The sequence below is a fragment of the Acinonyx jubatus genome, chromosome C1 (genome assembly GCF_027475565.1).
Source record: "Acinonyx jubatus isolate Ajub_Pintada_27869175 chromosome C1, VMU_Ajub_asm_v1.0, whole genome shotgun sequence".
Classification (NCBI taxonomy): domain Eukaryota; kingdom Metazoa; phylum Chordata; class Mammalia; order Carnivora; family Felidae; genus Acinonyx; species Acinonyx jubatus.
Genome location: NC_069381.1, coordinates 79,033,693 through 79,050,028, shown reverse-complemented (window position 1 = coordinate 79,050,028; position 16,336 = coordinate 79,033,693). Strand labels below are relative to the sequence as shown.

Sequence of the window (16,336 nt, the reverse complement as noted above, 5' to 3'; positions counted from 1 at the left end):
TTTTATTACCAACAGTCCAAACTGATGTACTTCAGTTCTGTTTTACTTAGAGTTTACAAAGATACAAAGACAATATGCTAAACCAAATGCAACTGGCTATACTATCGTGATATATTATTAAAACCTAACTTGACACTCAATTTTAGAATATGTTAGTATCATCAATTATGAGAAGCACCTTGCTACTTTTTTTGTAAACAAACAAAAAGCCTAATCTGTCACCTTTGTATCCAATGTAAAGGAGTCCTAACATTTGCATTTATATTTTGTTTCCTACTACAAGCACTGACAACCCTAGACAATGAAATTCTATTTTCATTTGCATTTGTTAAAAAAAAGTACTCTAAGTTTCATACCAACTAATACCATTTCCAGAGTATTTCTAGAGTCATCTTTATTTCTTTTCCATCATTATATTAAAATTAATAAATTAATTCTTCCACAGTTCCAAACTCATTTACATGAACATTTTCTCAAGAAAACACTGGCCGCCTACTGTATCTCAATCTTTTACTGATATCTATACTACTTATCTCAATTTTTTAAAGGTCTAAAAGCCATGTATGTATATTCCTCAAGCTTTATTAAATCTCTGACATATTTTCTGATTAACTGGATTTTACAATCAAGTTTTTTTCACTGATATATTTATATTAAAATTCTTATAGTGACAATAAAGAACCAAGCTAAGAAAATCACTTATGATTTAAACCACTGACCTTTATTTTTAATAAATAGATAATAAATTCCCATTTTAAACAAACAAATAAATAAATAAATAAATCCAATTTAACTTAAACTACATCAGTGGTTCAAGTTACTATAAATGGCCTAAAGCAATGGTTCTCAACCAGGGTGATTTTGCCACCGTGCCTACCCCCACCCCAGCCTCCATGGAACATATGGCAATGTCCTAGAGACATACTTGGTCATCAAAACTGGGGGAGGGGCACTACTACCATCAAGTGCAATGCTACTAAACATCAGAGATACCTTGGCCTAAAGGTAAAAAAAAAAAAAAAAAAAAAAAAAATACACATCAATCCAATTTATTTTTCTATCTAGGATAAAAGTTTACATTGAAAGATTCTGCTGTAAGTTACAAAACTAAACTCGGAAGAGGAACTTAATACCATAAATCTTTAAAGTTAAGAAGTACAGACAAATCTTTGAAGATTTTAGTAAGATACAAATTTGTCCGTATGTAAAGATTTTTAAAGAATTACACTTACGAGAGGCATGGCAGCGATGAAGTTGAATAAGTATCTCTTGAAATCTTTCCTGCTACGACCAATGATACCACTGCAAACCACCACATGCAATGCATTAGTTGCAAAAGAAGCAATATTTCACACTAAAAACCCTGTAAAGCTCTAAAATTACTCTTGGAAATTTTTATTGACTCAAAAGAATCAATAAGAAAAAAAGGTGCTGAAAAACATTTTCTTGCAAAAACATGTTTCTAACTTTTGAAATTTAATCATTTTACATAGGCTGCCTGCAAATCCCTCTATAAATGGCAAAATCAAATATGAATAATTTCCTTAGTTCTTTCCTTAGTAAAAATGGCAATTTAAAAAAAGGCTTAAACTGCCACAAAAGGAGCTTAGATGGCAAAACAATTAACTTTATAGAGTCAGGAATGGGTTATTATGGATGAAATTAGCTAGAATTTCTTTGTTTTTAAATATTTTAATACCATGATTCTCATTTGTATGAACTAATTGCAGAGACGGACTAATGACAGATCAGCAAACTCACTGCAAAAGGTCAAGAGTAAATATTTTAAGCTTTCGTGGGCAGGAAGGTCTCTGTTCCAACTACTCAATTCTGCAGTTGCAGAAGCAAAAACAGCCAAGAATGAGACTGGCTGTGTCCTAATAAAATTTTCCAAAGCAGATGGCAGTGGGATTTGTCCTGTGGAGGCTTGTTTGCTGACCCCAGGACTAAATGATAAATCAGAAAGTAGATTAGTGGGGTTCCTCAGAGCCTCAGGATGGTTTTGCAGAGGCTTCAGAGGTGTTAACACACTTAAACTAAACCAACTCTTCTTTTATGTTCATTTGTTTTACATATTTATCTGTTCTAAAAATATCCATTAAGAACTTATTCAAAGTAAGGGTTCCACTACTTTTTTGAAAACTATCATATAAGTAAAGGATCTCTGAGTACCTTATGTCTGTGATCTACTAAAATGATAGAACTTCTTTGGTCACACACTCTTTTCTCAAATAGCATTTATTAATATTCAAATATAAGTAAAATATATTTTGAAAAACAATGCACTAAATGATTTAACCTAGCTCCACGGGGACCTGGGTGGCTCAGTCGGTTAAGCATCTGACTCTTGATTTTGGCTTAGGTCATGATCTCAGTTTGTGGAATCAAGCCCAGAGTTGGGTTCCATGCTGACAGCACAGGGTCTGCTTGGGATTCTCTCTCTCTCTGCCCCTCCTCTGCTCTTTCAAAATAACTGAAAAAACAGAACAAAACAAAACCTAGCTCCACACCACAAAAAAAATGATATGGTAATAATTTTTATTTTTATGAGGGAATAGGTGAATAATGTCATGTAATGTTAACTGGTCTTTTAGAGCAAAAAAGTTGTATGGTCAAATAAATTTGGAAAATCTGGGCTAAACAAAGCTAGCAAATGTCTTTACAAAAGGTCTTCTCAAAGCTTTTACAGTATGACGTGTTGCACTGAAACTCTTTTGAGACAGTTCTATAGCATGTAGCATCTCCTCTGTCATACATAGACAGGACATACTTAGGGAAATGCTCCTTTAGACTGATAAAATATTAATAGTCCAAATTTGATAGAAGTGCTAAACAATTTGTTTTTTAATTTTATGTTGAACTAGAAAAAGCTAAAATAGAATCATATAAAAATGTTTGTAGAAACAAGAAAATTAAAGGGGCGTCTGGGTGGCTTAGTCAGTTAAGCGTCCGACTTCAGCTCAGGTCATGATCTGATCGTTCGTGAGTTCGAGCCCTGCATCGGGCTCCGTGCTGACAGCTCTGAGCCTGGAGCCTGTTTTGTGTCTCCCTCTCTTTCTGCTCCTCCCCCACTCATGCTCTGCTCTCTCTCTCTCTCTCTCTCTCTCTCTCTCTCAAAAATAAACATTAAAAAAAATTTTTTAAAAGAATATTAAAAACAAGAAGCAATTAAGACAGTACAAAAAGTTTAGAGGTTTAAGTTAAAATGACTTGAACCAAACTTTACATAAAACCAAAGTGCTTTAGCTTTAGCCCAAGCTGTGAAACACACAAGATTATAAAACTTGGTAAAGCACATGCTATCATTCAGCAATGGTTTACCATTGGAGTAGCAGCTATAAATTTAAAAAATGGTTTCTTGAATAAAGCCTTATTTCTGCTTATTATTCCGCTGCAAAGGAAAAATAATAATAAAGAATAATTTTACAGTTTATTTACATCATTATTACTTCCAAAACATTTAAGCCTTTTATAAATGATGATTTGGTGATTTTAAAATGCTGCCTGTAGCCTGGGTGAAAATAAAATATATCTTTATGATTCCACTATAGCAGCAACAAGGTATGAAGGATTCTCCTTCAAATCATGGAATTACCAGTCTCTACCTTAAAGAAGGAGTCTGTCCTGTTAAAATGTGCCCATACTCCAAAGCTTTTAGCCACTGCTAACAAATAAACATGTAAGGGATATTAAAATGTACATTACGGACCATCATGAGTCTTTTTAAGGCTCTTTTTTTTTTTTTTTTTTTTTAGGAAAAATACATGAATCTAAACCTCCGTGGCAGAGGCAAAAAGGAAAAGACAGATAAACCAATTTACAATGTGGCATTAGTACCGAGTTAGAGGAATGTGTTATTTTTCAAATAAAACTTTCATATTATGAATTCACATTTAAAGATGTTAAATTTAACCAAAGATCAAAGATCTCATACATAGAAGCTCAAAAATATTTATCAAGGAGAAAATTAACTTTAAAATGACCATTTCACAATTGAATATGGGTTAAGAGTGTAAGGAAGCTCCTTGCACTGTTCTTGCAACTCTTCTGTACATTTAAATAGTATCAAAATAATATGTTATTTGGAAACCCTTAAGTAGTTTTGTTTTTCATTTTTTTTCTACATCTCAAAACTACATTTTAAAACTGAGTACCCAACAAATTGATTACTCTATCTAACAGAATTATAACCTGGCTTATGCCAGATAATAATCTTCCTCCTGTCCATCATCAGCAAATAATGTACCACCTACTCTTGGCAATGCATTTTCTCCAGGGCATTAAGTCTGTGAGAAAACTAATATCAGTGTCTATTCAGTTAAAGTTGGAAATCCATAGTTTATAAGAGTAAATATTATTTTAGATTACAAAACGTGAAATCACAAAATGTAAATAAAAGGGGAAAAAAGTTACGAAATAAACTACTTTTCCTATACTATACCAAGGTTGTGCAAGGTTATTTATAGATAATATGTAACTTTCTACACACATAGCTAATAAGTTCATAGTGTATATAACCTGCACATTTTTTGCTGTTAAGTATTTAACAATGCTGTAATTGGTGAGACTGTATTTTTATTAATAGATATGGCATTTAGATAATAAAGTCATCAAAGGAAAAACTATAAATTCTACAATCATGTAAAAGGGTATAAATGTCTTCTCTACGTTATACAAAGGACTCAAATTACTTAGGCACACAGCCCATATAAACAGAACTTAGCAATAAAACTGATCCTCCAAAGCTGATATGCTAGCAGCAATGAATAAACACTTATGTTTATGACAAACTTCTTAGAATTTTTTAGTGAATTCCTCACTAGAGTACACACACAAAAATGACCAGACTGTCTGTAAAACACTATTCAGGAAGACCAGACCGTCAATAAGCCCTCAACTTGGCTTCCTTCAGCCCTCACTTTTAAATGTGAATAGAGAGGCAAGAGTGACAGAGTTGCTAACATAAACAACAAAGATGAGAACAAAGGGCCAAGAAGGAAACAGAAACAATGCAGGGAGACAGGGAGAGAGTGAGAGTGACAGTGAGAGAGAAAAGACAGAGAGAGAGAGAGAGAGAGAGAGAGAGAAAGCAAAGGAAGGAAAGAAAGGAAGAAGGGAGGAAAGAAAAAAGGAAAGAAAGTCACACACTTGAAAGAATGACTGCTCTAAAAATGAACATCCATACAAAAAGATAACTCTTGGAAATAAAATTATGACAAATACAGATTCACTGGATGATACAGTAAAAGGAAATTTCCTTGAAAATGTCAGAGATGAAAACAGTAGAGAAATTATAAGAATCAGATGATCAGCCTAGGGTTCCAACACTCAAGTAATAAGGATTCCAGAAAAAAGGGAGAGAAAAAAATTTTTCAAAAGCACAAGAAAATATCTCAGAATGCAGAATGAGTTCCTCAAATTGAAAAAAGCTCACCTATGGGGTGCGTGGGTGGCTCAGTCAATTAAGCATCTGGCTCTTGGTTTCAGCTCAGGTCATAATCTCACAGTTTATGAGTTCGAACCCTGCATCAGGCTCTGTGCTGACAGCGCTTGGGACCTGCTTGGAATTCTCCCTCTCTCTCTGCCCCTTGCCTGCTCGCTCTGTCTCTTTCAAAAATAAATAAATACATTTTAAAGAAAGAAAGAAAAGAACGCACCTAGTGGGACACCTGGGTGGCTCAGTCACTTAAGCATCTGACTAGATCTCAGCTCAGGTCTTGATCTCAGGGTTGTGAGTTCAAGCCCCACCGTTAGACTCTGCGCTGGGCATGAAGCCTACCTGGGGAGGGGAGGGGAGAAAAAGGCCCACCTAGTGCCCAGAACAAGGAAAAAAAAAAATTCACAGCAATATTCAGTAAAATTCCCAAATACCAGCAATACGTGAACAATAAAAAAATGATAATAAAAGCTTCCAGGGGCGCCTGGGTGGCGCAGTCGGTTAAGCATCCGACTTCAGCCAGGTCACGATCTCGCGGTCCATGAGTTCGAGCCCCGCGTCAGGCTCTGGGCTGATGGCTCAGAGCCTGGAGCCTGTTTCCGATTCTGTGTCTCCCTCTCTCTCTGCCCCTCCCCCGTTCATGCTCTGTCTCTCTCTGTCCCAAAAATAAATAAACGTTGAAAAAAAAATTTTTTTTTTAAATAAAAGCTTCCATAGGGACTTAAAATAGATGTACTGCCAAGGAAGGGCAATCTGCACAAGAATGGGCCTCCACACCCAACATGGCAGCTAGACCAGCAGTGTTTAACCATGGCTGCAAATTAGAATCACTGGGATGTTTCAAAAAGTAATGACTAATTGAATCAGAATGTGTAGGGGTGAGCCCAGATATTATTCCTTCTCAAAATTCCCCAGATGATTCAAATCATCCTGCAACCAAGGTTGAGAACTGCCAAGCTCTACAGAAGACAACAAACAGGTGGTGTTTTCAAAATTCTAACAAAAAATGAATTCCAAGTTGGAATGCATTAATAGCTAAATTATCAGTCAAGTTTAAGAGGAGAAGAAAGACTATCAGATCTACAAGGAAGGCCTCAAAAATTTACTTCCCTGGTATCCTTTCTCAGAAAAAGACTGCACCTGCCAAAATGAGAAAGTAAACTAAGGAAGAGGGAGACAAAGGATTCAGAAAACAGGTTATTTAATGCAAAAGAGAAAGATAAAGGAAATTCCCAAGATCATGATAAAAGCAAACTCAAAAAGGACTGCTATTTAGTGAGCCTAAAGTGCAATCAATACTGAGTAGAGCAGGAAGACAAGAAATTGACAAGAGGTATGAGGTGCAGTGGAAATAGAGATAAAAATCAAATCCTGGTGTGCAGGACCATATTACAACACTGTAAAGATTTTAGAGTTTGTCAGGAAGTCTGAGCCAAATTAGTAAGAAGCAGGCAAAGAACTAAGGCAAACAAAAAAAACTTGTGATTTTTAAATGCCAGGAAAAACAAAAAGTTGTACATAAAAGAAACTACCAAAGTGCAGCATGTAGCTCAGCGGTAAACAGTCAAAATCACGTAAACAATAAATTCTGACTTAACAATAAATGAGAGGGTGAGCACGGGTAGGAGTATAAAAGAGCAAATTCTCATCTTCCAAAGTAGGAAATAAATGCATGTTCTCTAACACTGAAAAATCTAGGACAGTAACGTAAGTTACACTGAAACGCAGAGACAGAGATGAAATGGTAAAAACAAAAGAAAAGAAAAGAACTGACTCTGGGAACGACAGTTAAAGTGGAAGAATGGGGCACAGGACTGGTGTGTTTATGACTAAGTCCAGTTCATGTACTCCCTTTTAAGCTGTTCACGTACTACTCTGATTAAAAGAAAAAGACAGGGGACTGACCACAGGTTTCAGGGAGACCTGTGTCGACTACAAGAGCCCACACAATTCAATTACGCATGTTCTAAGACGTGTAGTTGGGGCTTTAGTCCTTTGCAAATGACTTTCTGTATTCTCCTAGAGAGATGAGTCAGAACAAGGGCACAAAGCATTCTTTCTGATCCTATAAATCCTGAGAAGCAAATCGAGAAAAAAAAAAAAAAAAAATCAACCCTTATTTCAAAATTTGGGAACATTAAAAAATTTTAAGTACTGTCATTCAAAATGAACGAATTAATTTAGATTAATTAAGTACTTTAAGAAATTCTCCGATAAAATATTGCACACTAGGAAATAGAATTCCAAGAAAAATATTTTACTCTGATGTTCAAATTGGTATCATAAGGAGTAAAATCTTTATTAAGATAAATGTTAATATCCCAGCTGTTACTGTTTTTAAATTCAAAATGATCAAATGTAGTGATAATATGCAGAAAGACTATATTGAAAAAAACATAATAAAGCACTAACTTCAAAAATTGAAGAAAACGTCTAAGAATTGTTTTCTTCTTTCCAGTAAACATTCTCAATGTGATTCCCTGAAATGCTCTGATCTTTTCCTCCAAATTATCTGATTAATTTCAAATATCCAACTTGGTGACTTTTTTAAACCCCTATTACAGCATTTAATACACTGCCTTTTAATTTGTTTATTTGTCCCGAGCCCTGTATAAACTGTCAGCTCTGCAGGGCTTGGTACAGAGTCTCTCCTGCTCACCAATATATCCCTATCACAGAGTAGCATGGTGCCTGGCACATGGGAAACACTCATTTAAGTAAATGAACAAATACATCACCTGAGTTAAATATTTATATGTAATTTAGAATCTATTTCTTGCTTAAGATAATGTTATATAGGAGACAAATTAGTATTTTATACATATAGGAGGAAGGTGAATAGAAAAGTACCTTTCAATGAGTGTCCCATTTTGAATCATCCAAACATCACAGTATGTTCGAGACACCAGCATAACAGCAATAAGTATCAAGTAACCTGTCTAAAATAAACCAGGCACAGTAAATTAAATAAATGCATTTTTAAAGGTTAAAAGAAACATTACTTTGGTGAAGATTTTTGATTTCAAAATTCAAATCTTTATTCTAGCTTTAATACAGTAGCTGACATTTTACCCACAGGTAATTTTTAAATATAATTTTAAAAGAATTTAAAAATACAAATGAAAAAAGCCTTATAAATCATTTAATCTAACTGTCATCCAGAATTCAAAAGTGAATCCCAGGCAGGTCAAACGACTTCCCTTCATACAATTAGCCAATAACAGAAGGTAGCAGTAGAACTTAAATTACCTGAGGCACAGTGTATTATGATTGTCCTGTACTGTGAATATACAAGTGTAATAAAGAAAAAGGACAGTAACTGTTAATGTATAGTTAAATAACTAACAAATATTAAAGGCTAAAAGTTTGCCTAATGGAATAAATTTGGTTCAATTTGTTAGAAAAATCTCTAATACTGCCCCTGCCCTCAATTTAGTTATTTACACATAAAATAAGAAATAAAATAAGATTTACATATAAAATAAGAAATAAAAAATAAGAAAACAGAGCATAGGAGACAAGTATATTTCCATCGCTTCATGTGATAAGTGGCAGGACAGGAAGGCCTGGGGTGGCAAAAGAGGGTTATGACATTAGGAACAAATCAAACAGACCAAGGAAAACACAGGAGAGAATGAGGATTATGAGTAAAGAAAGATGAAGGATTTAATGGGAAACAGAAAATAGATTAAAACCGTATGAATAATGGTATTGCATATCCAGCAGAATTTACCAGTATTAAGCTACTGTAAGCCTCTAAGTACAACAAAATGTGGAAAAGTGTCATTTAGGGGACATTACTTAAACAATGCTGTGGAAAACAGATCACCGAGGGGAAAAGATGAGAGACTGAGTGACGAGTCAACTCTCTCTGCGAGATGAGAGCCTACCCTCCAACCTCCAACACACACACCATTCAAAGCTGACCCCACTTAAATCTTCTAAACTGGAAGAATAACGACAGTAACATAGAAGCTCAAGTCAGGGAAGAGGACATGTGGCAGCAGGGACATTTGTTGGATAATGTATTTAAAGTCAAAGATACGGAGTTGAGTGGCAACTGCAACTATTATTTATGTAAATTTTACAAAACAAATAGTTTTTTAAAAAGGTGAAGGTACTCAAAATACAGCACTTTACGTGAAGACGAGGCAGGGAGTCATAAACACAGAATAACGAAACCACAAGAAAAGACAATGTCAAAGAAAGTCTGTGTAACTGAGCAGTGAAAGCTGCTACCCCAACATCTGCCAGAAAGCAAAGATACCATCTTCCTACACTCTCCACCATCTGAAAGTTAGGTATGCAACTGGCAACAGAAGAATCTCTTCATTTCAATAAACACTATGGGCAGATGTCACTTTAACTGTAATGCTAACTTTCAATTCAGATCTTAAACACAATTTCGATCCTAAATTAATCACTGACATATAAAGGAAACACTAGACAAAGTTTCTTTTTTCCTTCATTTTATGCTCTTGGCTTAATTTTTCCCTGAAATAAGTACCAACCTGACTTGGCTCACTTTAGCAAAATCTGGCAAACTTTGATTACTGACACTCCTGAAGCACCTTTCCACAAAGAAGTCCTTAGAATCACTACTATTCCCACGGTTAATGGGTCTGTGAACATGTCATAAACTAAAGATCTGCACTGATTTAGGCAGTCCTTTACCTCATGATATAGATCAACTTCCATATATTCATATGCAGTATTATCATTTCTCTATTTCCTAAATCAGTTAGTCTCTCTATCCCTACTTCCAATCTCCTGTGATTTCTATGGGAGTTTACTTCACTTTGGTGAACTGGGGTTAAACTTGGATTTTTATATTTCTCAAAGATAGTGTGTAAAATGACTCTGCAGCATGGCTAGGCCTAGACAAAGCTGCGAGGTTGGCCAATTTAGGCCCTTCTTATCTTCCTTACTAATTCCCGGAGACCCATCCAATGTCTCACATTCATTTTACGCTCAGCAAACCCTTGCTAAAAGGTCAAATAAGTACTGAACTGCTAACTCATAAGAGGGGAATATACAAATCTTTCCAGAGAAGTTTGTATTTTAAATAATAATTCTTCAGTCAGGTGGTTGGAGAATGAGAAAACTTCACAAGAAGATACTGAGCATTAAGCTACTTTTTATCAATATCTGTTTTTGCTGGGGTAGAGGGCAGGACGTCATAGACATGAGGTCATGAAAGCACAAGAGCACAGAGCCTGACTACAAAATAGCAAAGAATATTCTAAGCAGATGATACTGATAGACAGGTCAAAGTCAGGTTGTGACTTACCCTACAAAACATTTAAAAATAAAGAAAGGAGATTTAAAAAGTGTCAGGGTGATCTCATTTTTATTAAAATATGTACTATACACCAAAATAACAACAGAAGTTCTGAGAGGCTAATAGGTACCAAGAAGAAAAAAATCTACCTGCATTTTCCAATTTTTCTTCAAGGAACATGTATTATCTCTATCTTATTTGGGGGAAAAAATGCTACTAAATTATTTTTTACAGTTGCATAACGGTGGAATCCACAAGCCACCATGCCAAAGTGAAGTAGAAAGAGAACAAGTCCAGTGTGACGAAGGAATGTGCATTCTCTTTGGGGATTACAGTGCACTGGGAACTTCCTATCTTTTTCTTGCTATTCACAGATTATAAGGCTAATGGTTTTTAAAATGTGAACAATGGAAAACACGTTTCAAGAAAATAAATTTGGCAGAGAAGATAAAAAGGGGAGCTTCTTTGAAGTGAAACTAACTAAATAACACTACAATATCCAGGTTAAGAATATTCAGAATGAAAAATGATCCAATCCCAGTGACTGAAAAGATGAATTATGGGAAAGAGAGTGAAAGGTAATGATATTTCTAGTGGTACAGACGGTGACTAAAGATGGAGAACACAGCATTATCTTATTTTTTAATCATTAAAAATACTCCTCAAATAATGATAAAGGTAATACTGATTAAAAGGGCAAAGGAAAAGATAATAAAAATTTATTCCTAGAACCAGCTCACTTCCTGAAACTACTGGGAGAATTCATATATCATTTTGGGCATCTCAAAAACATATTTAATCAAATACAAAAGCATAACCCTCAAACATATTCCATCCATAAATCAATGTGACTTGTTAATGTCTCAATGATATAAAAATGTTTGTCTTTCTAAATGTAATCTTGTTTTTATTAACAGAATTTAGCTATAAGAAAACAATACGGGGGCACTTGGGTGGCTCAGTTGGTTAAGCATCTGACTCAACTTCAGCACAGCTCATGGTCTCACGGTCATGGGATTAAGCCCCGTACCAGGCTCCTCCAAGATTGTTTAGGATATTCATTCTTTCTCTTTCTCTTTCTCTGTCTCTCTCTCTCTCCCCCCTCCCCTCTCCCTGCCCCTCCCCAGCTCAAGTGCACACGCACCCTTTTTCTCCCTCAAATTAATTAAAAATACAACAACACCATTTAAGGTAGCTGCAGTGAAGTACTCTATCTAGCATGTCACACAAAATATAATGAATATTTCATAAACAAGAGAAAACTATTTAAAAACTGGCACCAAACAACAAGAGTACTTACATGACAGGAGATGATTAAAAAAAAATTAAAATTTAGTAGTAGTCTTCATTACCTACACAGAAAACATCTGACCTGTAGAATAACAAAAGCTATTGGTCTGATCTCATGTAACCTCAAAAGTTAAACAATATAATTTCATAAGACTTACCTCTTTACAAAATGTTCTAGGGACCATGATTTTCAGAATCCGTGTGAGTCTTAAAAGAAACACCTTGTCCACCACAGCTCGCTCTTTTTTCCCCTCTTTCTACATTAAAACAAAAAAAGTTAAGATATTTATAACAAATAAGATTAAAGAACCACATTTCATCGAAGTCAGTAATAACAATTATCAAAATGGATATTGCATTCAGAGAGTGCAAACTTGCACTGCTCTTCAAACATGCTTTCAAGAAAATAAAATGCTATCAGAAACTGAATAAAGAAGTGAGAAGTTCTGGGCCATGGGAATATCCGGGAGAACACTGCAAGCAGAAGAAACAGCAAGTGTAAAATGCCAAGGTGAAAGCTCAATTTAGTTGCTTGAGGAACAACGAAATGGCAATCTGGCTGGAACTAGAAGCAAAGGATAGAAGCAGAAGATGAGATCAGAGACACAGCTAAGAAATGGTCAAGTACTTACTATTATCTACTTCCTGATTAACAGTAGAATGTTTTTAAAATCCTGAACAGGAATTTTCCTGGTATTAATTACCAGGAACTTTTAGTTTCCTATATTTATCATTTAGCATTTCCAACATGCAATCTACCAACTCACTCTCTCCTCCTTGTAAACTCTAAGACAAGGTACCTTTACTCCTACAGCTCACATTCTAACAGAAGAAATACAGATAAAAATAAACCAATAAATTGTTACAGATACACTAGGCAGGACCAGAAGAAAAAGACAGATTCAGGTAGGATGAAAGCAAGAGCTCTTTGGGGAGGTGACATTTAAGCTGCGACATAAAGTGAAGCCATGTGATAACTTTGGGACAGGAGGGTAGTCAAGCACAGGGAACACCAAACACAAAAACCCAGCGTTGAGAATTAAAATTAGTGCGTACAACCGAAGAGCAAGAGTGTAGAAATGCTAAAGCAAAGAGAATAAAAATGAGAAAAGCTGAAGAGGTTGACATGGCCTGCAAAAGACAGACCCCTGAGGCCACAGTAAGGACTTAGAGTTTATTGCCAGTGTAGTGGGAAACCACTGAAGAAACTTAAGAGCAGTGATTAATCTTACCATCCTCAGACATTTCTTTTTTTAAGTGTTCGCAAGGATAAAGAAAATGTAAGATGAACTGGGTATGGTAGAGGCTATTTACTTTATTACCCCTGGACTGTTTGGAAGAATATACAGGAGAAACTTCCTGCAGTAGGCAACACACACCAGAAGGATCCCATCCCCTCCCTAGACCCTTCCCCACTTCCCATAATCAAAGTTACTTATTTGTTAACTACTAGACTCTTGATAAACAATACCCATGGTATAGTAAATTCTATAGTTAAACTTTAGTGTAAATATGTTTCATCTAAGCTGATGAACCTGAAATGAATAGTTTGTATACTGAATTAGAATAATAATAATCTTCCATCTGTATGTCAGACACTGTGCTAAGTGCCTTATATTTATATAATCTTAACAGGCACTGACTGCATTACAGAACTGTAAACCAAGAAAGGATGTCTGAAGGGGCTGTATTTGTACAGTTACATCAGGAAGACTAAGATGGGTAACAATCAGCCTACCATGTTACTGCTAGAACAGAGCTTAGGTCTTTCAAACCTTATGAAGGTTGCAAAACTCGTTCTACTGAATTAGAGGCCCAGTCTACTTCATTCACACATGCATGCATTCATTCAATAAATACTCACTCAGTCCCAGGCACTGTTCTGAATGATGTGGATACACCAGTAAGTAAAATAGACCAAACGTGCTACTTACATTCTATTTGTTTTTTTTAATATATTTTTTAATGTTTTTATTTATTTTTGAGAGAGAGCGAGCGGGAATGGGTTAGGGGCGGGAGACTGAGAAAGAATCTGAAGCAGGCTCTGCACGGACAGCAGCAAGCCCAACGTGGGACTCAAATTCATGAACCGTGAGATCATGACCTGAGCCAAAGTGGGATGCTTAACCAACTGAGCCACTCAGGCGCCCCCAGTCTATTTACTTTAGCTAGCTTATTCTTCTCAAGCTAAACCCTACAACTTCAACTGAAATCTCCCCTTTTACTTCCCCCAACTGACAAAATATAGGAAGAAAAAAATAAAGACAAGGCAATAGATATCAACTGCCTTTAAAAAAAAAAGTTAAAACTTATACTGTCACTGCCTCCCTACCACACCTCACTGCACATGTAGTCAATACCTTGAATAAACAGAGTAGTAATAAATTAAATGGCTATCTTCTGACTTAAACAGAGGATTACCTATTTCTAGTTGCTTTCAAAAAACGATCTAGGGAAAACAATGAGGACAGTTTTAGAAAAGTTATAAGAAAGTCACATTGAAGCACTTTAAAATCTTAACAGCTACTTGGTATATAATTCTTCCTCCTCTTTTATTACTGCTCCTATTGTCACCACTCCTAACCCATAAGCTTTCTGAAAGCCTGACTTGATTTGCATTTCATTTCAAGCCATGAAGGAACTGCATATATACTTCCTAAACTCATCACCGCATGTTTTGCAAAGAAACACCTGGACTAGAAGGCTGGCTCAGAAAGGCTAAAGACGTACCAAAATGCTCTACCAGTCTTGACACGTAATAAAACTCATACCTGAAACCAATCTAAAGGAGAGCATCTACAGAGACAGTACATTTCATAAACACTACTAGCCCATCCTATGAATTCACTTCAATTTCACAATTGACTTTCCCCACCTGGAACTTCCCACTATTTCTTTAAAAATACAAAAAAACACTTTGATGTTACAAATTTAAAACTTAAATTATAGAAAAAGCAAACCATTAGATAAAGACCATTTAAATAATGCAAGAAAAATGCAACCAGAAAATAAAGTACCTAACACTCAGGAGGCAACTAGGTCAAAGGGCAAAAAGAAGTTCCAACTGATGTGCCAATCAACTTAGAAAGGAGAGATGAACTAGAATGAACTAAAATAGATGTTTGAAACAGCAAATAAAATAAAGGTCATATGGCGCTGACAAGAGTGTAAGCATTCCGGTATATTGTTGGGAAAGTGCAAATTGATACGACTATCATGTAATACCTATAATAGCAACTAACAAAATGTAAAATGTACACGGGCTCTAAAATGTAAAATAACTCAGCATATTTACTTTTAAGAACTTATCCTATTGGTGTTCCTGCACATATGCTTAAACACATAAATGAAAAACATCTGCACACTGTATATCATCATAAAATCAAAACCTAAATATGCATCAATAATGATATAGTATATAAATTATAGAAAATTTATGCAATGAAAATTCTACACACCTGTAAAAAAGAAAGCAGCTCCTATTTATACAACAAAATACTACAGAGCAGTTACATTAACTAGATCTTCAGCTATCAACACAGACATTAACACTGAAACTAAAAAACATTAAGCTGAAAAAAAGTAGAATGATACATCCATGATTCAATTTATAGAATTTTTAATATGCAAAATAGTTCTACTTACCCTAACGTTTATGAAGATACACATACATACAAACACCCCATCAGTATAAAACATGCATGGGAATGCTAAATTCCCCATTTGAATTTATGGTTCCCCATAAACACAGTACTGTGTTTACCTTTATATATTTTGAGTTTTATGTCATGTATACTGCCATCAAAATTAAATAAGTATTTTTAAATCAACTCAACTATGTCTTTATACTACTGTGTAACTCTATTAAATCTTCTTCTTAAATCTCATGTCTTGTGAAAATTGTACCATCCCACCAAACATTATAAAAAAATTTCAATGAAAAAAACATTCCCTTTTTAACTGCTTTCCCTCCTAAGTAACACATTAACTACAGAAAAATTAAAAAGTCTGAAGAGCAAAAATAAGGAGCCTATACCTATCATTTAGAGACATCAACTACCAGGCAAATATCCCACCAGATTTCATTTCAGCATATATGTATGTATGTGTATATGTGCTCACTTCCTATAAATTTTACAAATGTGGTATAAGTGTGCATACTGTATTATATCCCTTTGTCAACTATTTAATCTAACATAAAGTTATCTTGCTCACACTATACAATGAGCAAATAAGTATATGCTAAAAAAAAGTTATACAAAAATAGAAATTAAAGAATCAGTGAATGAATTTAGCTGTACTGACAAGTTTTAATGACGTCCTAGAAC

The 16,336-nt window shown here is 35.0% G+C and overlaps 1 protein-coding gene across 14 annotated transcripts in view; it reads right to left on the bottom strand.

Annotated features, from left to right (window-relative positions):
• The window catches only part of ABCD3 (ATP binding cassette subfamily D member 3), a 163,833-nt gene that overhangs the window by 30,551 nt on the left and 116,946 nt on the right, over positions 1–16,336 (bottom strand). For 13 of the 14 annotated variants that reach the window (XM_053214481.1, XM_053214488.1, XM_053214489.1 and 10 more), the window contains 3 exons: positions 12,167–12,265; positions 8,288–8,376; positions 1,233–1,302 (listed from right to left, as the gene is read on the bottom strand). In XM_053214481.1, coding sequence (XP_053070456.1) covers positions 1,233–1,302; positions 8,288–8,376; positions 12,167–12,265 — 258 coding nt within the window. The remainder of the gene's footprint in view (positions 1–1,232; positions 1,303–8,287; positions 8,377–12,166; positions 12,266–16,336) is intronic. The other variant, XM_053214490.1, reaches the window with a different exon arrangement.